Source organism: Harmonia axyridis, chromosome X (assembly GCF_914767665.1).
Source record: "Harmonia axyridis chromosome X, icHarAxyr1.1, whole genome shotgun sequence".
Lineage (NCBI taxonomy): Eukaryota > Metazoa > Arthropoda > Insecta > Coleoptera > Coccinellidae > Harmonia > Harmonia axyridis.
In genome coordinates, this window is record NC_059508.1 from 1,760,245 (window position 1) to 1,785,231 (window position 24,987).

The following is a 24,987-nucleotide window of genomic DNA, read 5'->3' on the forward strand; positions in this document are numbered from 1 at the left end:
ACTTCTTATTCAAGTGAGTTTACGAAATATTCATAAATCAACTATTTATAAAATTCTACTTGACCAATTAATTCATTATTTAATTCCTTAAGGAAGATGGAAATAATCCAGTATTATTATGTGTGAAATCAACTTTATTTTCTGTTACTTGACAACTAGTCAGAATAAGTAAGGTTATATTTATAAAGACAGTTGGCAGTTCTGACATTTGTCAATTATTCATATCCAATTATCTGAAATTTCCAAATTAGTATTAAATTTCAAAACGTTAGATTGTTCGAGTTTGAATTTTATAGGGTGAAGTTCTGCATTGATTTCGCGAATCGGTGCTGCAAAATTTTAAGGAATAATTCTTTCGGGTGAGTGTCCTTTCTTAGAAATAACATTGATTTCCTAAGCCCCAGGGGACATGCCTATTAAAATAAAAAATAATAATGAAAAACAAGTAGATTTATTGAATGTACACATGAGGGTCAGAATGAAAACATGTTCAAAAGATTGTTGTATCTACCAATTTTCAACTTATGTAATATTTGAGGATGATTTTTAAATTTCAAATCACCTTATACACCTTGAAAAATTCATTGGACATTACCTGTTATATTCGAATATTAACGTACATACTACTTTATCTCACGCGATATTCATAAAAATATTTTATCTCGCGTAAAATATGCATAAAAATTTTGATTTCATGCTGAAGATTTATTCTTTCTCAATAAATACGCAAAAGAGCGAAATAATTTTGAAGTGTGTCATGTTTGTCCTCACATTTGCCAATTTTCAATCTACTTATTTCGAAAACATTGTATGAATATATAGAGAAAACGTTTTTTTCTTTTAGAAATGATATATGGAACATGTAATTAAGGAGGATTGATACGAATTTAATGAATAGGTTCGCTCAATATCATTGTTTACTTATGTCAATGTTTTCTATTGTCCCGAAATCCTTACAAATTTAGTTTTTTTTCTTGGAAATTTGTATCCATTGATGTTGACTGGTTATTATATTTTGGCTTCGTATCTTATATCTGAAATATTCCTTTTAATTAATCATATTGAAAGACTAGTAATAAATCAATGAAATTATTCCATATGCTATTATTTTTATGGGTGAATAGCAAATGGATTTAGTGTTTAAATATTCGCACTATACTCTGGTTCTCAGTCGAGAGCATAAAATGTTTATCGGGAGATGCCTGTGACGAAGATAATAATTTAATGATTGGTCCATGGGGACATGATATTAAACCACACGATTGGTTGTTAGTGTTAGATTATAGAACCGTTGAATAGGAAGGATGTTCGAAATATCGGTTTATTCGCTGTTTCGTACGTATAATGAATTATGAATACGTAGGTGTATGTGTATTGATGGATCGCACAATACCAGTTGTGGTGGAAACTCAAAATCACTCTAGGGGTTGAGAGGTAAAGCTTCCAATAACAATACACACAATTTACACACACGCAGCTCCAATCCGAATTTAAAATTTGTTCGAGTATACATAACATACATTCCTACGGGAATATAACATTATTCTGAGTTGTATAGCGGATGGAATCCGCTGTTTTTCCTATAGGAATGTCGGATGATATTCCAATAAACCTACACGTTATTGAATTTCATCAAATCGGCTTAGGTATTTGCACTGATGAATATTTCGAATAATACTCGGAGGGAAATTGAGTTTATCTCTTGTTAAATTTTCGCATATCAGAATTCAATAATCTAAAAAGAAATCACTGCAGATTTTGCACAATAGTTTATGATCTTCATATATCTCATATATAATTCAAAAAGCCCTCAATAAAAAACAATTAAGAGGGCTTAGGCAATTCAAAAAATTCTTAATTCCTAAACTGATAGGAGTAGGTGAAGAGGTGATTCAAAATTTAAGGTTTGATTTCTTCATTTTTATTATGCTGTATCACCTGTGGTTCAGTGGGTTATCAGGAAAAACGCGACCTGTTAAAAGATTACATAGCTGAATTTTTGAATAACTCGCTTAGTCGATGAGCCTTATCTACACACTTAATTTTATTGAAATCTGGAAGATAGATTTCGAGATATCGAAATTTCACAAGAAATTTTTTATCTTACAATAATACGAAATTTCGCACAAACATTCGTTTTACTATTTTGCAATCGTTTTCTAAATTTCAGTTCGATCGGTAGGTTTTGTTTTCAATTGAGAAAACAAAATATCATTTGGGTTCCACTCCAATACTATTAAACAGATTTCGCCCATTATCCAACCTAAAATAAGTATTTGGATTTTGAATCTACCCTGAAATTTCAAGTTTCTAGAATGGCCGTGTACAGGGTGGGCAAATTTCGATGTTTTTAGCACTACAACTTTTAAATCAGAGGAGATAGACAAAATATGATCTCTTTTTCTGAGAAACTAACTAGAGCAGGATTCATGTTTGGCCACCTTCTTTTGTTTTCGAGTTTAATAGATAAAAATAAATAAAATTAAAAAAAAAGTGTTATCGAAGAAAAAACCTCTGATAATACTGATGATAGAGCTCTGAATGATGATATTTACGTAGAATCCAGTGGCGTGCTCGTCTTTTAAGCAGGATTTTTAATTACGAAGCTATGACACAAAAATAAGTTTTTTCCAATGGGAACAATAGATTTCAGCTTAATTTTTACTGATTTGAAAAATATACAACATCCTGTGGTTTGTATCAATATAAATTATAGAAAATGGTCAAAAAGCTTTTTTCACCACAGAGACTCAATATTTATTTGGTTACAACTGTTGATGAGCACAGATAAATTTAGCATCGTATAATTACCACAGTCTCCTTCTATTAGTCTTTTCATAGTTACTCAAATATAAATGAACTCAGAGAAAATTTCCTAGGTTACTTGAACACATATTCAAACATTCATTCATTGAATACGTTGCTAAGTATCGAGAAAAGGTACCGACTGTGAATTGCTGCAGATGGTCAAGAAATAATAAGATTGACCGAAGCTTTATTTTTCTGTACTCATCAACAGTTGAAACCATAGAAATATTGAGAATTTTAGATGGAAAAAGGGTTCTTGGCCATTTTCTATTATTTATATTGATACAAACCATACGATGTTGTATATTTTTTTAATCAGTGAAAATTAAGCTTTAATAAAATAGTGTTTCCATTTGAAAGAACATATTTTTGGGTCATAGCTTCGTAATTGAAATTCCTGATGAAAATACGCGCACGCCACTGGATTCTAAGCGAAAAATTGCCTGAATAATGTTTGAATTTCAGAGCTCTATCATCAGTATTAGCCGAAATATAGATTCTTTTCGATATCTCCATTTTTCCAATTTTTGCTTATAACTCGAATACAAAAGAAGTTGGCCAAAAATGAATACTACTCTTATTAGTTTCTCAGAAAAAGAGAACGAGAATGGGATATCAGATTTTGTATATCTCTTCTGATTCATTAGTTCTAGTGTTGAAACATAGAAATTTGACCACCCTGTACACGGTGCTCAAAAGGACGGACAGAATTGATTTTGAATTGAAATAATTTATCAGTTAGTTGATCCCAATCGTTTGAGATCATTCTAGGTTCAAAATTAAAATAGATTAGAGACCAACTGTTGCCTGGAAAAGCGCGCGATTCGATTTTTATCGAAAATATAAATTTCAATCGAAGATTCTCCGGAGAAAATGAGCTGTGTTCGAAGATGTTGGGAGTATGACCTACATAAGCTGAAAGTGTCGTTAGATCTGATTTCACGACGTGACCATCGAAGGGATTTCCTCCGGTTTTTCCTCAAGTGGCGCCTGGCTTCAATTTCAAAGTTTTGGGTGCTTTTTGGCAATGCTTTCTGACGCCTTCCCTCCAAAGCATATAGAAGTATCGATGAGTGCGCAGTAATAGTGCGCAAGCAAACTTGCCCAAGTCGATACCTCTGTCTTGCGAATGTATTTTACTGTTTTCCAGCAAACCCTCGTGACAGTTTTGTATATTTGGTGTCTTTTACCGGCCTCCCAAAAACTCCCGATCAACCGGTATGTAAACTGTTACACCTGCATGCCTCCAACTCCATCCAAGTGCATTTTCATTCATTCTTTCTTCATTCTTTTATAACGCATTCATCCCCTTTATGGTTCATTCGTAAGATACTGTCGATAAAATCTATTTTAATAACTCGCGAAATCGTTCACTTTGTCGAGCTTTAGCAATTTTCCCGATGCAACATTTTCCCCGATATGGGAAATCATTGACGAGAGTAAGCCTTCAAAGCATTCACGATGTATCATTGTCGATAACCGGATTATTGGTGCGTACTCGATGGGTTGATTTTCATTAAGCGTGTTTCGAGTCATTCATTCATTAGGGTGAAAATCATTTTAATCTCTCAATATGCAGCCATTGATTTCGAACATATGTGCCAAGGTCGTGGAAATTGGGTCATGATATTAAATAATCGTATCTCGTACTATTTAGACTAAAATTTTGCGATTATATTTTCTGTTCGTTCTGTATCGTTTTAGCGTTAATTTATGTTATAATCGGTGGAGCATGAATCTCCTTGGGAAAATTCAACATTATTCCATCCAATGTATTAATTGTTTACTTTTATTTACAAAACAGTGGAAATATTATGTAATGTTCATCGAGGAACCGAAAGTTTTAATTGTTCTCAATCGAATGTACAAAGAATGAAACGAGGAAGCGCACTCTTGTGTTAATTTATTACAAAATTATTTTATATACAGATTTTGAAGAAATATGAGATTTCTCTTTTAGTGTTCAAGATGGCCTATATTCAAAGAAAATTCTTTTTTATTCCCTTCAATTCCTCTAACAACCTATGAACTTTTCACATTTCACCTTTCGGAATGCGTACAATTCAAAAAATATCGAACACAATGTCATTCATGACTTTTTGGAACAATTTTATTCAGAAAACAGAAAGGAGTATAAAATAATAAATGCTATTTCTTCTATCAATAAACGCCATCATATATCGGCACCAAATCATAGGAGAATAACATTCTGCAATAAAATTTGTCGATTTCGAACGAAATAGATGTTTACCATTTTTTTCAAAAAAAGATGATGCGTCTTCTTGCCATAATCTCCACAAATTACGAAAATTTCGTCCTCCTCCTATATTTTTGCATCTTGGCATTTTTAGACTCTCCCCAAAATAATCGAAATAAATTATTTTTTTCTCCGAAAAATATCCTATGGTTCAGAGGGTAATTATATCAGAAAGAAAGAAAGGCTTCACTCAATCCCAGGTCCAACCAGTAAAGATCCATTTCTTCTCAAAAATGACCTTTCAACATGATTATCTTCAACAATAATATATTTACAGTGTCCAAAGCATCTCGAGAACTATCAAACTTTTTTCGAAATAATAAGATATCTTGATTTCTTCTTGAATTACAGGCCGTTTCTGAATATTCCAGTATATATTGGTTTCTGTTCGAGGTATTGAGAAAATTTTTCAGTAATTTTTATAGTTTATATAAGTTTGAATATTCCTGCCAAACTTAATCATGACACAAGTCATGAGTTAGATGTCATATTTCATTTAATCTAATTCATAGAATTTCCACTTTTGTATTGATTTTTAAGTCACGAATTCATGGACTTACAATGTGGGGTTGTGATTGGAGGTGATATCCAAATTTAAACGAAGTATTGATGTAATAACTGAAACGAAAGAAGTATTTACAATAATGAACAATTAATTACTCTAACAAGCTACAAACCTGAATCAATACAAATGTCGATATTTTATAAACTAGATTAAATGAAACATGACTTCTAACTCATGTCTTGTGTCGTGATTAAGTTTGACAGGAATATTCAAACTTACATTTATACGATACTATAAACAGACCATAGAAATTAATTATCGTTTTGTGCCATTGTATAATTGTAATCAAGTCATATATAGGGTGTCCCATTTAATTAGAAATTAATTATCGTTTCATAAAAATAAAGGAGAGCTGGTTCCTTTTGAATGGTACATCTTATATAATTACATAATACGACCCCATTCAGGTCATACGACGTATTTTCGAATCTTCATTTGTTATTTTATATTTCATGATAGACAGATTGTTAACTCGATTTCAAACACGAGATAATGTGGGTGGAATGAATACCCATTGTAACTATAATACATCCTTTGTTCTTACAATGTATTTTGACATTTTTAAAACACCGATAACGTGAATTTTTGACAAAGGAAACCAAGATACATATAGCGTAATATTTGAAACGGTCATTTTTCAGAAACGCTCTGTTACTCGAGAACGAATCGAGATATCTATGATCTGCTATCTATCCTATTTTTTCGAAAAAAGAGATCGCGGTCCTTGAAGATTTTTTCTCTAAGTCTTATAGTTCTCGAGATGCTTTCAGTGAGCATGTAATTTGGACCTTGTTTTTATCCATTTTTCGAAAAGCAACAAATGTAGCGCCACTCAACCTTTAATACCTCAATCCAGACTCCATTATATGTACCTACCAAAATTCTGACACGCATCTTATGAACTTTGGTAGTAACAAGAAATAAGAAAGTGGTATTGTACTGGCGGTGACTTATTGAGTAACATTTGAATTTTTAGATGAAATTATCAAAAAAATTCAGTGTAATCTGAGATGTTAAGATATCAAAAATTTCACTTATAATAAATAATGCTGTATTTTCACTGAAATATGAGCATTGGGTCGGAAAATTTACTAGATACGTTTTCCGCGGTTTTATTCCAAAAACAAAATCTAATAGTATACGGAAAGTTTCAAGGAAGTCTTAAAATAATACTGTAAAGTTTAGTGCTTGCGATTATCGCATCAGGCACAGCTCGACTAAACACGCATCGGATTGTTTGGGAAAATATTTACATTGATTGCACACATCTAGAGTAATTATTATTTTCAATGTTGAAACCTTTGGCGATTCACTCAGGTGGCTGAATTTCATGTTTATAAACTTCGTGCTTCTCGAATTTTCCCAAGGATGCTGTGAGAATTCGTGCGAAAATCGTTTATATAATGGTGCACAGCGCATAAGAATTGCCATTGTTCCAAAATCCTAATTAGCTTTTCAAAAATTTATCACTCCAAAACTGGATCGCAGCAAAAAATATTTTGGATTGACGCGTTCTTTACTTGATGCAAATTCATTTTAATCAAAATTAAATGACAGTTATTCCATTTTCACTTCTTAATTTTATATTTATCAATTGCTTCGCTATTTTAGATTTAGAATAAATATTATATGAAATCTGAAGAGAAACACTTGTTATTTATATAATTAAGAAGTTTAGTTTAATAACCCAAACGAATCTTTTGCGTTTGATTTTTGGATTCTAACAGGCCAATTGAAAAGTCCTCGGTCTACCATAGTAAAACAATTTTTTTTGGCAAAATTTGATTTTTATTATTCAACATAGTTGCCTTCGAGGGCGATACAGCGATTTTAGCGATTTTCCAACTTTTCGATACCATTTTTGTAGTACGATTTGTCTTTCGCTTCAAAATAGGCCTCAGTTTCGGCGATTACTTCTTCATTGGCGCTAAATTTCTTTCCAACGAGGTCTGAGAACAGGAAAAAGTCGCTGGGGGCCAGATCTGGCGAATACGGTAGATGCGGAAGCAATTCGAAGCCCAATTCATACAATTTTGCATTGTTCTTATTGATTTGTGACACGACGCATTGTCTTGATGAAACAGCCCCCTTTTTCTTCAAATTGATCTAATAACGCTATATAATAATCGCTGTTGATGGTCTGGCCCTTTTGGAGGTAATCAATGAATATTATACGTTGCGCATCCCAGAATACTGATGCCATAGCCTTGCCAGCTGGCTGTTGTGTTTTTCCTCGATTTGTATTCGGTTTATCGTGTGCAGTCCACTCAGCTGACGTACGATTGGACTCCGGAGTGAAATGATGAGGCTATGTTCCATACATTGTCACATATCGACGCAAAAATTCAAGTTTATTGCACTTAAACAGCTTCAAACACTGCCCAGAATCATTAACACGTTGTTGCTTTTGATCGATTGTGAGGTCGCGCGGTACCCATTTTGCAAACAGCTTTCTCATGTACAAATATTCGTGAAATAAATGATTTACATGTTCAGAATATGTCTTCACAATCTGCTATCTCGATCAACTTCACTTTACGGTCATTCAAAATTATTTTGTGAACTTTTTCGATTTCGATTTTTTTGGATTCTACAAAGTCCAAAGACGCGTGAAAATGTCAGAGAAGGCTAGAAGTATTATATTCTTCGACTTCTTCGGCTTCTATTAGCAGAAATGAATCAAAAAGAAACCCCAGATTGAAAACTACAAGTTCATGTTAATTTTTCCACGGTCCACTCTATATATGCTATTCCAAACAACCGTAATATCATTCCGAATAGATCGAAAAGCACTCAAATCTCTCGTTGAAGGTGAATCAGATGTTTCAATGTCAACAGCTTCATTCATTGATAGATGAAAGCGTAATAAATGGAAAATATAAATTGTATAGATAAATAGATAGCTACTGGGATTTTCTGTGTTGATATATTTGAATGCAATGACGAGCATTCCTGTTTATCTGCCCAACGTAGCTTTTCATTCATTATTTGCAGAAAATCAATTTGGAACCGCTTGGGGTACAAATATGTGGCACTCTCTGAAATGTTTGCAATTTATACGCAATCAAATATTAAACGAACTATTTTTCACTGAAAACGTCTCCTTCTGATTATTGTTAATAAACATAATTAATATTACTGTAATAGGCCATTTGATGAATTTCTAGAAATCGTTTTGGAATTTTCAATTCGCAAACATATATTTCCAAAAATAAAATGAAGAGGGATGCTGAAATTCAATTTTACGCATTACGTCATCAGTGACGTCACTTGGAATTATAAATAGTCAAGTGCCAATGAAATAGTTTGTTTTCATTATTGATTCTACCGTTTATTTTTTTAAATATTATTTTGATGTAAGTAGTGAACTTAACGAAATCTAAAATTCGCAATGTTTTTGAACAAATAAGGAATTTGTGTTGAAGTTGCAGAAATTGTAAGGTCATTGCCATTTCGCTTTGAGAGAAGATACCCAAAACATGATTTCGTCTGCTAATTCATCTCGGGAACTGATGCACATGCTGCACCAGATTGAACAAAAATGTTATCAGAACTAACCATTTCCTGCGTTTGTGTTGATAACTACCCTGTTTCGAAAGATCGTATTTTGCAGTGTTCATCCAGAGCTTCAACAGTTCTAACTGCTGCTTTTGTTTGTGTTGCAGGTAAAAGACACAAATAACCAAAAATGGCCTTTGCAGGATTGAAAAAACAAATCAACAAATGTAATCAGGTGAGTGGTTGATGGGATTTCGAATTTCTCGTAGTAATTTTCCTCCATCATGAAGAAAATAGAAGATATTGTGTTTTGTGCTCAAGTGATCAATAAATATATCACCTTTTGAAATTTTCAAAAATTCTCTGAATCTATCTGAAATACTAAATACAATATTTTCACCGCAAAGCCTCTGACCAAGTAGTTTTGGGTATGAATGTTTTGTTCGTGTTTTGAAACGAACGTTCCAGTGTTCGAATCCCGCCGCTACATTTCCTTAAATTTTTTTTCAAATGATATTTTATTTTATAATTGTACTTCCGATCTGGCTTCAGTGGTTTTTGGCATATTTTCATCATTGAAAAGCATTGACCGTAAATAAATGTAGAATTTATGTTAAAATTGAAAGTTTTCTGTGGAAATTATCTGGGATACTCTATTGACGTAAATTACTGATAAATATTTTCTTATATTCTTGATTTTCGAACTAGAATACGCAATACGCAATGTGTCTTTATTTTGATTATTGAACAAAATCTTATCGACGATATTTGAATTATAATCATTATTAAATACAATTGTTTGATTATATTTAATTCTTCAGAAATCCATGATTCATAGGTATAACTGTTGTTTCATTCAAAACAACTCAAGGAATTGAAGTTTATCATTATTTTTTATATAATGACAGAGCATAATTGATAGTATCCAAAAACTAACATTGAGATATAATATAGAGGTTTTATTTTCATCAAATTTCGACAAAATTGCTGAAATTGTGCAATGTTGGATAAAACTTCAGAATTCATCACGTCAGAGTGTTCCTAAATTGGAGGTGCAAATGAAAATGACAGATTCCTTGGATCATTAACGAAAAAAAGTCCTATAAACATGGGTCAACTTTTTTTTTTAACTGTATATATGCGAATGAGAATATCATGTGCTCTATAAACATCTTTGATTGAATAACAATAGATAAAATGATGTCCCATAAAGCCTATTGATTTCAAGTAAATGGTGCTATCTTAGATTTCAGGAAATAATATTTCAGGTGCCTTGAAACTAAGTCTGCTATTTCTAAAGTTTGTTTCCAACGAAGCTGTGGGCCTTATGTCAATAATCCAATCAGGGGATTATTCAAGAGGCTGCAAAAAGAATTTAATCAGATTATAAGTTCAGAACGTCGATAAAGTTATACGTAATCGTCATTGTCAAAAAGCTGTCTCTGTCTGATATTTTTTCCACAACGCTACCCACACTCGGCAGTGAAATGCTGGATGCTGGATAAAATAAAATCGAGGGTCATCTCTCAACTTCCTTCCACTCCATTCTCCTTGAAGATATGACGTACAAACGTCATATGCACACTTTTTTTATCGCGCGATTTCTGCAAGGTTTCTGTTCTCTATTTCGTGGTTATGAGATTAACCATTTTTCGAATGAATTACGTTCATGAAAGCGATTAAAACATTGATTTGAACAAATATTGAATTTAGAATGATTTGAGGAAAAATATTCAACCGACCTGGAATTTTCATAGTTTCCGTGTTTACAATCTGTTAGGGATTCATCAAGCCAAGTAGCTTGACATTTTAACCAACTACTCGACTTGAAAATCAAGCTCGTGAAAAATTACATACTTGAGCTTGACTTGATTTTAGATATTTTTTGCATGACTTGATATCAAGCTACTTGATATTACTTGAGCTTGATATGCACGCGTCGCAAGGAATATATTTCTGCAAGGTCGTGCGCGCTCAGACTAAATAAGGGGATTCCTCGAGCGCCGAGAGACTGAAGCATTCGCCAGTGTGACTTCATTAGTAGTTTTCTCACATTTCTATCAAATCTATTGGTAGATTTTGATAGCTCCTGTTGAAAGACAATTTTCCGGAGCTGCTCTTACTGTTACAAAATCCCGTAATTGGTTAGTCGTCAAATCTATAAGATGCCTCATATGGCTTAGATCTTGGATGGAAAATTATGAAATCAAACAAAGCCTGGAGGTTTCTCAATATTAAGATACTTTATTTTTTCATAATTTTTAATTTTGTAATGATTGATAGTGATTTAATGACATGATTGACAAGAAAGTTGATATTTTCGGTTCTTCTATACAATAAGCTCAATAAATAAAAGTGTTCTTTGCAAGGTTCCTTCTCATTTCATCATTTTTTTAATGATGTGACAATAAAACTTATAAAAATCAAGTAGCTTGATATGATTCAAGTAATTGATAAATAAATTGGATTGAAAAAAAAATTGGATTGAAAAACTACTACAAGCTCAAGCCAAGCCCTGAATCTCTTCAATCTGTGCTTATCTCGAAAACTATTGGAGCTATATGAACCAAATTTGCTACAAAAATTGCTTACTTGAAGAAAATCATATATCGGAAGCATATATGACATACTGACATCTTTCTGGGAGGTACCGAAGCAATAGGAGAAAGGCGTAGGATCGAAAAGGGAATACCGCAAGGTGCAGTATTGGGACCAGTGCTCTTTTCTTTTTATGCCAATAAAATGTTATCCATTGATCTTAACGGTGAAGAGTTTTTGTCATACTCAGATGCCACATACGAAGGGCTTAGAGGAGTTGAAAACGGTATGGAGCACTTGCAGAGATGGTTGAGTGAAAATAAGTTGAGCCTCAAGATGAAAAAACTGAATTTTTCACATGGGACAAAGTATTCGAATGTTTTGGAAAAATATTCACTCGAAGAAATTGCTTTCTCATTGAGTATTTTGAATTTTGAACATGCGAAATTTTAGTTCTTGAAGAAGAACGCCGTAACATTGATATAAGAATAAAACTAATCACGCTGTGTGATTGGAAATTTCAAAAATTCCAATGGCATTTCGACTTAGAGTATGATTTTTGTTTTGTTGTACGCCTATTGCTCCCTTTCCCCAAGGGTTATGCGATGGATATTTGTTTTTTTCTCAATGAGTTCCATTTATTTTGTTCTGAAAATTTATTATGATCGAATTGTTCCTTTATCGAATAAATCAGGGAAGAATATATTGTAGTTCATATATGCTTATTGTTATATGAATAAATTATTTCATATTATTTTGATTCTGAAAGGTCTCACAAAGTTCTAGTATTATCAAAAATAAAAAACAGTTCTTATGATCCATTAGATGAAAAAAATTCCTATAATGAGCGGTCATTACATTCATTGACCCTATATATCCGGTGTAATTTGAAGACTGGCCAATCAAACAAACAACTCGTAAGTAGAGTATATGATCTTCTTAGGTATAATGACATTGCCATCTCAATGATATGTAGTACTTCACACGTAAATTTTAATTGTCTCTTGGCGAAACTAGTACTGACTCATTTAGCTGATTCACCAAAAATAATGTCAGTCAATTACGAATATTTTTTCTGTCTGGATCAGTTGCTTCCACACTTATTCTCGTGGACCCCTTTCAAATCTTTACTGGTTTCGGTTGACCACCGAAATATACAGTGCGTCAATTTGACAAGGTACCAACTTTAATATCTCGGCCCCCAAGCAAAATCGGAAAAATGCACGAAGAGGTTCGCAGAGAGGTATTCAATCAATTTGCGTCAACCCTGTGACGCAAATGTGATGACAGCGACCCCTAAAATTTTCAAATGGAGGTTGAGTGATGCCTTGTTAATAGGTAATTCGATGGCCTTTTCAAAAATGCTGTAAACTTGACCTTTTTGTTATTACAAAGAGATAAATGGATTGGTAGAAGTGGACCGATTGAATGACAACTACGATCCTCAGACACCCTGAGATTTTTCCTCTGGTGACATTCAAAGTCGGTTGTGTATAAAACACAGCCTCGAGATGTAGAAAAATTGAATGAAAGAATATGCTCAGCATGCCGAGAAATTCAAGTTGAAGTTTTCCCAAAACGTAAGGGCCGAATTTGAAAATAAGTTATGTTTTTGTCTACGAAATAATGGACAACATTTTGAAAATCTTATACAGGGTGATTCGCCGGGATCGCCTAGTTGACGCTTTTGGAAAACTAATCATAATTTTGAGCTGAAAATTTGCATATTGGGACAATGATCTTTCTCCCTAAAATATTTTCAGATCTCTACAACTTCCGGTTATACCGGAAACAGATTACTACTTCCTTATTTCAAATGGCACACCCAGTATTTTATTGCATCATTAGATAGCTTTTTTTATTACAATTTCGGTAATATGCCATAAAGAAAACTCAACGAGTCAAGTATTATAAGACTGTTTGCGGTTTGGACCAAAAATTTACAGGGTGTTCATGAACTTTGACAACTCAAATTCATCAAAACTCAAGATTTTCAAATTAGAACCTATGTTTTTCATTATTTCAGTCGATTCTACCAACAAAAATAAAGGAGCTTACTCAAGCAAAACCTATACCTAAAATGAATACTTTAAGAGTTATAGAGGAAGGACCTTGAATGAGGAAAAACCGCAATGTGGAGTAGTCTGTGACTTCCGGAAAACACAGAAAGAAACTAAAATTCGATGTTTCCATAACTAAATTTTACATTTAATGAATTATAATTAATTTTTCTTCGAAATTGTTGTGAAATCCATAAACTCTTACAGTTTTCAATTACGAATAATTCATTACAATTCTTGAAATGTCAAATTCAGTTATGGAAACATCGAATTTTAGTTTCTTTCTCTGTTTTCCGGAAGTCACCGACTATTCCACACAGTGAGGAATTGCGGTTTGCCCTCATTTAAGATTCTTCCTCATTTAAGATTCTATCTCGATAAATCTTAAAGTATTGATTTTAGGTATAGGGTTGCTTAAGTAACAACCACTATTTTCGTACTGGAATATGTGATAAAAAATATAGGTTCTAATTTAAAAATCTTGAGTTTTGATTAATTTGAGTTGTCCAAGTTCATGATCTTCTAATAAACACTCTGTACAGTTTTGGTCCAAACCGCAACGCAAACAAACTTATAATACCTACTACGTATTTGCAGAATCGAAAAAGAAAAAAAATATCGAAGAAAGTTTTTTCTGCCAAAATATTAAAAAAAATTTGAGTCCTCATCGCCACCATTCTTTTTATACGAATCCCATTAACTCATGAACCTTTGAGTTCTGTCCAAAGGTATGGCATATTGCCGAAATTGCCACCAGAAAAGCTATCTAATGATGCAATAATATACTGGGGGGTGCCATTTGAAATAAGGAATTAGTAGTCTGTTTCCGGTATAACCGGAAGTTGTAGAGATCTGAAAAGATTTTAGGGAGAAAGATCATTGTCTCAAACCCCAACATGCAAAATTTCAGCACAAAATTATAATTAGTTTTCCATAAAAGTCTAATAGGCCATCCCGGTGAATCACCCTGTATGTTAGAAAGATTTTCATGTTTCATTGCAACTCTTGCTATCGTGACTATTATACTCTTTTTTTTTCGGAATGACTAATGTAATGGAAACCATGTTAATAAACAAAAACATTGTCTAAATTATCGAAATGACTGCATATTTTCAGCGGAAAAACTCTCATCAATATTCATCTGCTCAGATGTTTGCAAACTTTTTTCAAATCGAACTGCATCCCAAACTGTGAAAAAGTTTGCATACATCTGAGCTGATCATATGAGCGACAAAAATTGATTAGACTTTTTCAACTGAAAATATGCAGTAATTTTGAACTCCTTGAAAGAATTGAGACTATGTCCCTGTTTGTTCACGTGGTCTCCATTTCATTTAATCAAAATTAATTTTTCCAAATATTTTGATGATTTCTTTGATTTGGTTTATCTTGAATTGATATTATTAGTAGGTATTAAGTAGAGTTGAGTAATCTTATCCCTTCGAAACTTTATGCGTAGAAAATATACTGTCAGCCCCCGTACAAAACATGAAAACCGAAGCACTTTAACAACTGTTCATTTTAGGCATAACTCGTCTCAACAAAAAATGAAGACTACTCACTAAGGTATCCGACAAGCAGAAAAATACAAAAAAAAATTGAATAAAAGGACTTATTGACATTTTTCAAAGGCCATTTTTCACAAATTGTAGTTTCTTCCGGACAACTTGTTGAGTGATACATAAATTCGCAGAATACTTGAAAACTTTCTGGGAATTCGATAAAAAAATCCTACAATTATTTCGAACGGTTTTCAAGATATGACCTCTAGTTTGAACCATTATATCCATGAAATTTTTCGACAAAAGTGGCCTACATCTAAAAGTAACACAAAGAAATTATGACAAGTGGAGTATTTAGAAATCAGAATTTCATGGAAATTATTAATATGATATAAAATTGGGCATTCTCATTAGAAAAAACAGGGTGGTATCGTGATTCACCAGTTTTGGACAAGTCTGTAGAGTCAAAAATAATTCAATCTTTTGCGCTAAGTTTTGTCGATTCTGTCAAAATTTGAATCATTCTTCTATTCCAAAATTTCCGAGAGCTATCGACCTTACGAGCACTATTGACTCACCCTGTATTTCATTACTATTATGTATTATTAATATCAATTCCATGAAATCATATGAATATCAAGGTTTACATAATCTTACCAAGTTAATATATGCAAATGTTTAACTGATTTCTTAGCAGCCTTCAACATTTTTCTCTTACAGTTGAAAGAAGATAATAATTCTCCATTCCATCAGATTTAATTAATTAAGATTCAATTATGAAATCGTCATACCTCTGCAACTTTCACAGAAATAATTCATTTTTTATTTCCACAGTATGTCACAGAAAAAATGGGCGGTGCTGAGGGCACCAAACTGGATTTGGATTTCATGGATATGGAAAGGGTAAGAGAAAAAATGATATTTAGAAGTGAATTTTTCAGCGAACAGTTCTTTTTCAGAAAACCGATGTGACATACGAATTGGTGGAGGAACTCCAAGTGAAAACGAAAGAATTCCTTCAGCCAAATCCTACAGCTAGAGCAAAAATGGCAGCAGTAAAAGGCATCAGTAAATTAAGTGGACAGGCAAAATCCAACACTTATCCTCAACCTGAAGGGGTATTAGGAGATTGTATGTTGCTTTACGGGAAAAAATTAGGAGACGACAGCATGTTTGGTCAAGCTCTAGTCGAGATGGGTGAATCCCTAAAACAGATGGCAGATGTGAAATACTCACTTGATGATAATATCAAGCAGAACTTCTTGGAACCCTTACATCACTTACAAACTAAGGATCTTAAGGAAGTTATGGTAAAGATTATTTCATTATCATCTCCAAATTTTCTACCCTTTTTTTTTCTGGAGTAAGGAATACACTCAATATTTGTAGTAGAGCTACCAGAAAAGAAAAAGATCTTAGTTCCATTTTTGCCAAATTAAACTAGAGTCTCAGATATTGATTAGAAGAAATTGTATCTTCAATGGATATATTCCTTATTGGTGTCTCAAATTCAATGCTCACTGAAAGCATCTCGAGAACTATAGGACTTAGAGAAAAAACCTTTAAGTCTAATAGTTCTCGAGATGCTTTCATAGAGCGTCGAATTTGAGAGACTCTGTACACTTATTATATGCCAATATTTGTTCCCAAACTAATAAGTATGATGTTACAGCATCACAGAAAAAAACTGTCTGGACGAAGGCTAGATTTTGATTGTAAACGAAGAAGACAGGCGAAAGGTGAGTTGTGGTGTAAACATTTCACAGAGCACGAAATGAAATTGACAAGCATGATTTATATCTAACAGTTAAGTGCCAGTCCAGTCCTTCAAAAACGCAGGGACATGGTGTTGGTATGTTTTATAAAGAAAATTATTTCAAAACCCTGCTTATTTTAATAATGATTTTGTGTAGATATAGACTAGAAATTTTACATTTAAAACTTTTTATTGTTACTTTGACACGATTATTTGAAAACACATATCCTCAACTTGAATAATACCGTTTTCCCATTTGGATTCGATAAAACATTTGCTTATCAAAAATAGTTTAAATCAATTCCCATTAGAAATATTGCATTGGCCCTTATCATTCTATTATTTTTCTATTTTTTATATATTATTTTTGGTATATTGGTTTATTATTTTTGTTATATTTATTATTTCCATATATTTCTGTATTTTGCTAGTTTTTATGGTATCTAGGTGTTATAATTTCGTTTATTTATTTTAATTTTTCCCATTTTTATAGATAAAGCATGAGCATTAATTTTGCACGAATTATTTCCTACATTGACAGGTTCCCATATTACAGATGAAGAGATTAAGACTGCTGAAGATAAATTTGCAGAATCACTACACCTTGCTCAAATGGGCATGTTCAATTTATTAGAAAACGATGTGAGTACGAAAATCAACAGTTTCATCAGGTCCTCCAAGGGTGTTGAAATTTGTCAGATTTCCTATTTTTTGAACGCGAGACTAAAATAGTCCCAGTCGATCTTTATTTTAATTTAATAAACAAATATTCAGTTCAGACCATGGAAACATATTTCAAATTTGAACACCCAGTGCGATAATATTGAAGTGTTTATAACTAAATCATACTCAGCCTAAATAACGTTTTGCGCGCTTGTTCTAGGCAACAGTGTGCCAGCATTCCTCCTAAATATCTCTAATTTTCGAATTTTTAGCCCATAATAGTATAGAACTATAAATTCGATAACTCTCAACAGGAAAACCCTAGAGCATTGAATGTTCAATCAGTTTTTGTCATTTATTCCGCAATATTTTGAAAAATGTCAATTGAATTTAATGGATTGTAAGTTTCAGATTAACGATATGATGAATATTTTATTGATTATGGTGAAATTGTTTTCAGTTTTTGATCTAGAAGACGAGCAGTGCAGGAAATTTCTTATACATATGTGAATTTTTTAGGAGTTCCAGCTATTTGATATTTTTAGAGCAGTTGAATTTAAATGGCTGATGAACAAGCGCCCAAAAGCTCCTCGATTTTCTAAAATTTCAAACTAATTTTGGTGCAATGAATGTAGAATTTTTTTAAATTGTAGGTAGAACAAATATCTCAGTTAGCTACGTTTGCGGAAGGTCTTTTGGACTACCACAGCCAATGTACAGAAATTTTAAAGCATCTTACTGAAACTCTACAAGAAAAGTAAGTTATTTCATGGACCCTTTATTGTATACTTGAACGTTCAAACATTATTTTTCCCCCCAAACAAAGATCAAAAAAATTGCCTGTATTTATCTTTCCAGAAATGTCAATTAGTGAGTGTTGATGTTATTCATTGTTTTTTCTTTTTTTTAGGAGGGAAGAAGCAGCTGAGCGCCCAAAGGTTGAATTCGTTCCGAAATCATTGACAGATTTGAATATAGAAGGTGTCCTGGATGGAGTAAATGGTACACATCATAGCAATCCAAATTTGAACATTCAACATCAAAATTCTTATAATATTTCAAACAATCAGTTCAAAAAACCTGCTATACCTAAGTCAATTCCCAATCGTACACATCTAGATCCCTTCGACCCTTGGAGCTATCCCCAAGGTAGATTTTTTTTATTTTATTTTGTTTTTTTTTATAGAACCGGTAACTTGAAATCTATGCTAAGACACTCTTTCAAAAACAATTTGTCTAAAAAATACCGGGTGTGGTTCATCACAAAAAATTTGTTTTGAACCTAACAATAGGTGTTCATTTATGACTTTCTATGAACCTGACAAAAATTGGCTATTGTTCTTTCGAAAAATCTTATATTTCCCTTTAATTTTTATGAATAATTATTTCAATATGTTTACTTAACTCTTGGAGCTTTTAGCATGTCGAACTTCAAAAAAGGTCCATTTTTGAACAAATTGGAAGATCACATACCTTCATTACTTTTGTATTGCAATTTTTATCTTGGACATACTGTATATTAAAAATATTATTCTTGGATATTTATCCTTTCAAAATGAATATGATATAATTTTTGGAATTATCGGCTTAGCATAAAATTTGAATGAAGTGAATTCATTTTTTTATTTCTGAAAACTATCACTATATATCTTGATGATAGTAAATATTTTTTTAAATTCCTTGTAGTTACCGGTTCATCTATAATACTTAATTATAATTTATTATTATTCGCAATTGCAAAAGAAGGATGGTAAGTTTCATTATGATTAGTGACAGTTTTTTTGATTATTTTGTTTAATTTAAATCTTATTTATTATTATTCCTTTTCCTCAATCACCTCTTGAAAATCAAATTGCTAGGACTTCAAACATTCATTCTCCTCAAAAGTCTCCTAAATCTGAATTGTTGTTGTTTATGTTGTATGTGTTACTTTCCTTTGCTTGAGTATATCTTTGCTTCTATTATCAAGTGAATTGAATTGTTCAATTGAATCCATTTACTATCTCATTGTCCCATACATAAATGTTTTCATAGGAAGATAGCCATTGCAATAGGGAGTAAAAAAAGAAAATAATTTTGATCTAATATACAAATAGATTCTTAATTACAATTCGTTGACTTGAATAAAAATTTTCAAAATTATTGTTAATCTTGAATTGAACAGACAAAAATTTTCTATTTTGAAAAAGAGAAATATTATTGATTGATGAATCTTATTGAAGAGCTCAAACTAATATTGATCTGACTGAATTGAACAGTGATTTTGATTTCTTTCACATATATAGCTTCTATAACGTTGAGTATATCAAGCCATTCCTTTTACTGAGTAGTTTGTGAATAACTTTTTGTTGAGCAGTTTATATGTTATGACGCAAATGGAATTTGGCAAGTATCCAAAATTTATTCTTGTTACACTTCTTCTCAATATATATTTATCATTGGTCCTATTGAATATACTCAATACCCAAACAAACTATGAAAACATGCGAACTTTTTGGTAGTGCAAGTTCAAACTTTGTGCCTTTGTGATCATGTTTCTAAATTGCCTGAGTTGTTGTTCTGACAAAGATGTGTTGTTAGGAACTTCACAAGCGTCTTCTCCTCAACATAAACCACATCAACTTGAGCTAATTCCTGGACAACATTCTGCTAATGGTAACTTTCTCTCTAGAAATCATTTTGGAACAAAAACTAAGACTAAAACATGGAAATTGATAATATTCAGCGATAAATTTCAATTCATAAGTGACCAATTTCTCAAGAATTGCTTCTGGAATTGAAAATTGAATTTTTATTGAGTAACCAGTCGGTAACTTTAGTTTTTGTTTCTTGATATTTCTATCTGACTATAGAATCGGTTACATAGGCTTTTGTATGCTCTTTAAATTTGATTGTGGAATGTATAGTTTTGTAGAATGTTAGTATTATGCTCATTCTTTGTTTGGTTCAGTTCATTAGATTTCTTATATTTTCAGAGCGATGAGGAATTTTCTTCAGCATACATTTTTTCTTATTCTTCTTTATCTACTCTTTCATTATTAACCTCCGTTGGTGTTCCCTAGTCAGAGCTTCACGTTTTTCTAATTCAAGAGAATTGTTTGTGTTTGTGTAATACTTCAATGATTACTTTATTTGCTATTTTTTATATGCTTTGTTTCAAATGGGACGATATTTTAAATGGATGTTATAATTTCTTGTGTTGAATTTGTTCCTGATCCTGTGATTCCCGATCACAAAACCGTGTTATGGATCTGTTCTACTTTTAATTTCTTCTTCATTTATAAAAGTTTCTGTAAACGCGTTACTTTTCAATCTATTAGGGTTGATATTCTGTAGAACAAAAACTGCATAGGGCTTGAATCTATCGTATAATAACAGCTTGGGGGGATTTACTTTGTAATTCTGCTATACATATAAGGTTGTTAGGCAATAGAAAGAAAGACATGACATACTTGGCTGCTTTGTCGTTAGATCTTAAGAGAGCTTAATAGTTTTGAGATTGCATTCAATTTATTTTTTTGAAATGGAAACAAATTACATTGAAAATTAAAGTAATTGTAATATCGTAGATTTTTTTCTTGTATTCATGCTTGTACTAAAATGATAATTTTCAGTATCTCTAGGTAGAACAAAATTCATACTTTTACTACTATGACGAGAAAGTACTGGGAATTGGTAAATGAAACACAAAATTTGTAATATTTATCAAATTTTTGAATCGCGAATTCTTTTTTAATTCTTTTATCTGTCTGTTCATTCTCAGCCAAATCTACAACTTTTGAATTAACATTCATACACACATGTTCTTGATGAGATTACATACTTTGGATGAACTGACAAAATAGAGTGATGTAAACAATTTCTTTCAAGCTAGCCTTTTGAATAATCAATCCCCTATATTTTCTTGATAGTGTATATATGAAAGATTTCTCATTATATTTGTCCTAATGATAAAATTCATTGTAGCATCTCCGTTGCCGTCTCCGATGAAATCTCCTGCAAGGACACCAATGATTAAACAGCCATGTTGTACAGCACTGTACGACTTTGATCCTGAAAATCCTGGAGAACTCGGATTCAAGGTGAGCCTCATATCAGCTCTAAAATTTCGAGTTAATTTTTGCTTTATCTTTAGCAAAAAATACTATTGGTAAATACAAATTCAAAAAAATACATTTTCGATGAAAGCATGAGTTTTCAATATTTTTGGTTGTATTTGCTAGTGTTTCAAGTCCATTATCTTTCAGGAAAATGATTCGATCACTCTCCTAAACAAAATAGATGAGAATTGGTTTGAGGGCAGTATAAATGGCCGTACAGGTTACTTCCCAGTGAATTATGTACGAGTAGATGTGCCATTACCATGAGTTACGGGTTAAATGTAAAAAAAAATAAAACCCCCAGTATATATTATAATTTCAACTCTGCATGGCATTGAATGTTTGTTTCTATTTATATTTGTACGTTGAGTTTTTCAACTGCACTCAGTGAATTTTGCCATAATTGAATGAGGAACATTAGTGATAAAAAAGCATTTAATAATTTGAAAGTACTGAAATTATGCAAGACCTTCCTAGCAGAGTGAAATGATTTTGTAAATGTTTGTATATATTTAGTTTTGAATTTTTAATATTAATTCACATTACCCAGTGTGCAGTTGAATCAATTATTATTTTATTGATAGTTTTTAGGTAATCAATGAAATGATTATCAGTTATAAGAATTTCAAGTACAAGATGCTTCAGTTGTAAATATTATATTACTGCTCAGTTATTTTAATTATTAGTAGTTTGTTAGAACACAATCTTCAAATTATGCTATTGATTATGCAGTAAATGTGATACTTGGAAAAAATCATGTAATATTTTGGAAAATATGGCCGTTGAAAAAACCAATAGCATAAACTGAATGTTGTGCATGTTAATGATGTTACTCTACAAATTGGGGATAGTGTTAAAGAAATCGTGATCACTTGAAATCCTATTTTTGAAAATTCACTGAGAATAGATCAATTATTTGGCAATTTTAATATTAATGATAACTACATGTTAAGCTAAGCTTTCAATTGAGAGGAAAAAATGAGAGATGAAAACCATTTATTATGGGTTTATTCGATAGATAACATGATTTCATCTTTGTACTGTGGTTTTGTTATTTTAAAACTTTTTATTGACTCGATAAATTTTTATCACGACTAATCAATTTCTCTTTAGTATAAAAATAATTTTGCAACTCCTATTCAATCATGATATTATTTGAATTAAGAATGAAGTAAGGAAAATATGCAGCAGCCTTCTTATATGTGGTTCTTTCAACAAACCAACTTATAAAAACAGAAAATAGCCAAAAAATGTTATTGCATGACATGGAAATTCAATGTTGATATATGAATTAAGAGAATTTTTGTTGATGTTTTAATGTACATTGTGAATTTCTGCTGAAACTTTATTGCATTGTGAATCAACAGCTTCATAACATTATTGACAAAGTATTTACTTGATTACTTTATATTCCTGGATGGTTTCAAAACTATTGATTGAATTTGTTGTAAATAGTGCTGTGACATATATTACGCTACAATTCAAGAAGTTGTATGCCAAGATATGTGCTCTCTGCAGGTATGACATCGATAAAGTTTCTGCTGGAATATGAACAATTAATTAAACGTTGTCATTTGACATGCTATAGATGTATTTCTTATAATTGTGTAAATTACCAGATAGCATTCATATGCATTTTGCTTTATATTGAGTGAAATTTTATGTGAAAATGACTAAGATACACATTTCAATTCTCTTCCGAGGCATTTGCAGATTTCTGGTTGATTTTCATGTCCTGATGGATCTTTCTCATTATTTTTCATTTTAACCTATATATCGAACTGGTTCCTTTCAAAGCTGAAGTAACTATACACTTCTTCTGGAGTCTCTGTCAATTAGAGTTTGAAGCACTTTTCGATAATAAAGTTTTTGTCATTAGAAATTAGCGTTTATCAACTATATTACAGAATCCGATCCGTAATTTTAATGTTTTGCCTTCAAGTGAACTTGACTTATTTATCGAAATGCGCGTCAATAGTTGATTAAAAAATCCCAAGGATAAGAATGTGGTTATTTCAGTTTTCACGTATAGTACAGATCCTACAGAGAACCCGAATTATTTGATGAATTTGTTTTGGTTATGTTGCTTGAGGCCCATCTCAGTATAGAGCAAATTGATCATATTAATATATTTAATGTCTGGTTCATGACAATACATTAGAATTAACGTTGAATAAGTATAACCAATTAAGATATTGTTATAAGGTTATAATAAATTCTTAACATCCAGCCAGACTAGAATATCAGAATCAGTCGAAAAGAATTTGTAATTTGTTCCAGTTGTTTCAAGTTTGGGAATCAAAGGGACTGGATATCAGTTGGGGAAGAAATTCTCATTTCAGATTCTATTTAACTAGTATTCTTCATAAAGTAGGTATATCGGAGTGGAATTTGCAGCTCCTAAAGATGAAATATAGAATTTATACTCTATAATCTATTATAATTTCATCCTAAATACAGATCTCTGAATCACAATATGCGTTGCAATAAATTGTTCAACTAAAGATATACCATCGGTAATTAGACTATAACTCTTATTTCTTAAAAACCAAAATTAATGTCGTTTATTGCACTTTCAAGACAAATAGAAGTATTTTGTTATTATTTGCCATATTTTTTTAAATGTAGCATGTTACCAAGCCAAAATATTGTTAATACACATGTATACAATTTGAATGTTACCGTATTTGTGCATTAATAAAAAATGTGTCACATCTAGGATTTTGTAGCTCTCAAATCCTTAACACTCACATGTTTCAATACTTGATGTTTAAACTAATTGTTACATAATCACCAGAGTCGTGACCAATGATCTAATAATTAGCAAAACTCGAAATCATTCAATTTTTGAGGCTTCTTGGGAGGAACCTTACATTAATATCCTACCTTAGTATTTAACTATGGGAAGAACTGATTGCGAATAGGTATTCAGCATGGAAAACTCTTCTTAACATCAAAGTTCGGAACCAAAACTACTGTTAGATATTCAGCATGGAAATTTCTTCATGATATCAAATTTTGAAGGTTATCCTACTATTTTCTTTTTCAGCAAAATACTACAAATACAAAATATAAAAGCCTCAAGTTGATTTTGGAAACATCTGATGGCGGATAGGTGTTGAATATTGAAGATTATTTGTGTTACCATAGTTTAATGCCATTATATTACCAAATATACCTTGCACCATTTTGGCGGATGCGCTTAAATCTAGCGCATTCACCTTTTTCTTCGAATATTTG

The 24,987-nt window shown here is 31.9% G+C and overlaps 1 protein-coding gene across 7 annotated transcripts; it reads left to right on the top strand.

Moving 5' to 3' along the window:
* Window positions 1-194: 194 nt before the first annotated feature.
* Window positions 195-24,465, top strand: LOC123686444 (endophilin-A). 7 transcript variants are annotated; one of them, XM_045626592.1, is made up of 12 exons: window positions 195-359; window positions 9,296-9,363; window positions 16,063-16,131; window positions 16,188-16,538; window positions 16,901-16,967; window positions 17,036-17,080; window positions 17,526-17,626; window positions 18,301-18,404; window positions 18,558-18,649; window positions 20,228-20,302; window positions 21,614-21,729; window positions 21,895-24,465. In XM_045626592.1, the coding sequence occupies exons 2-12, from the start codon at window positions 9,319-9,321 to the stop codon at window positions 22,012-22,014; spliced, it is 1,185 nt and encodes a 394-aa protein (XP_045482548.1). In that variant the 5' UTR covers window positions 195-359; window positions 9,296-9,318; the 3' UTR covers window positions 22,015-24,465. The 7 variants fall into 7 exon arrangements, with proteins under 7 accessions (XP_045482548.1, XP_045482541.1, XP_045482544.1 ...); XM_045626585.1 differs by lacking the exon at window positions 20,228-20,302 and having other exon boundaries at window positions 197-359; window positions 18,558-18,796; XM_045626588.1 differs by lacking the exon at window positions 20,228-20,302 and having other exon boundaries at window positions 197-359; window positions 17,541-17,626; window positions 18,558-18,796.
* Window positions 24,466-24,987: the final 522 nt, after the last annotated feature.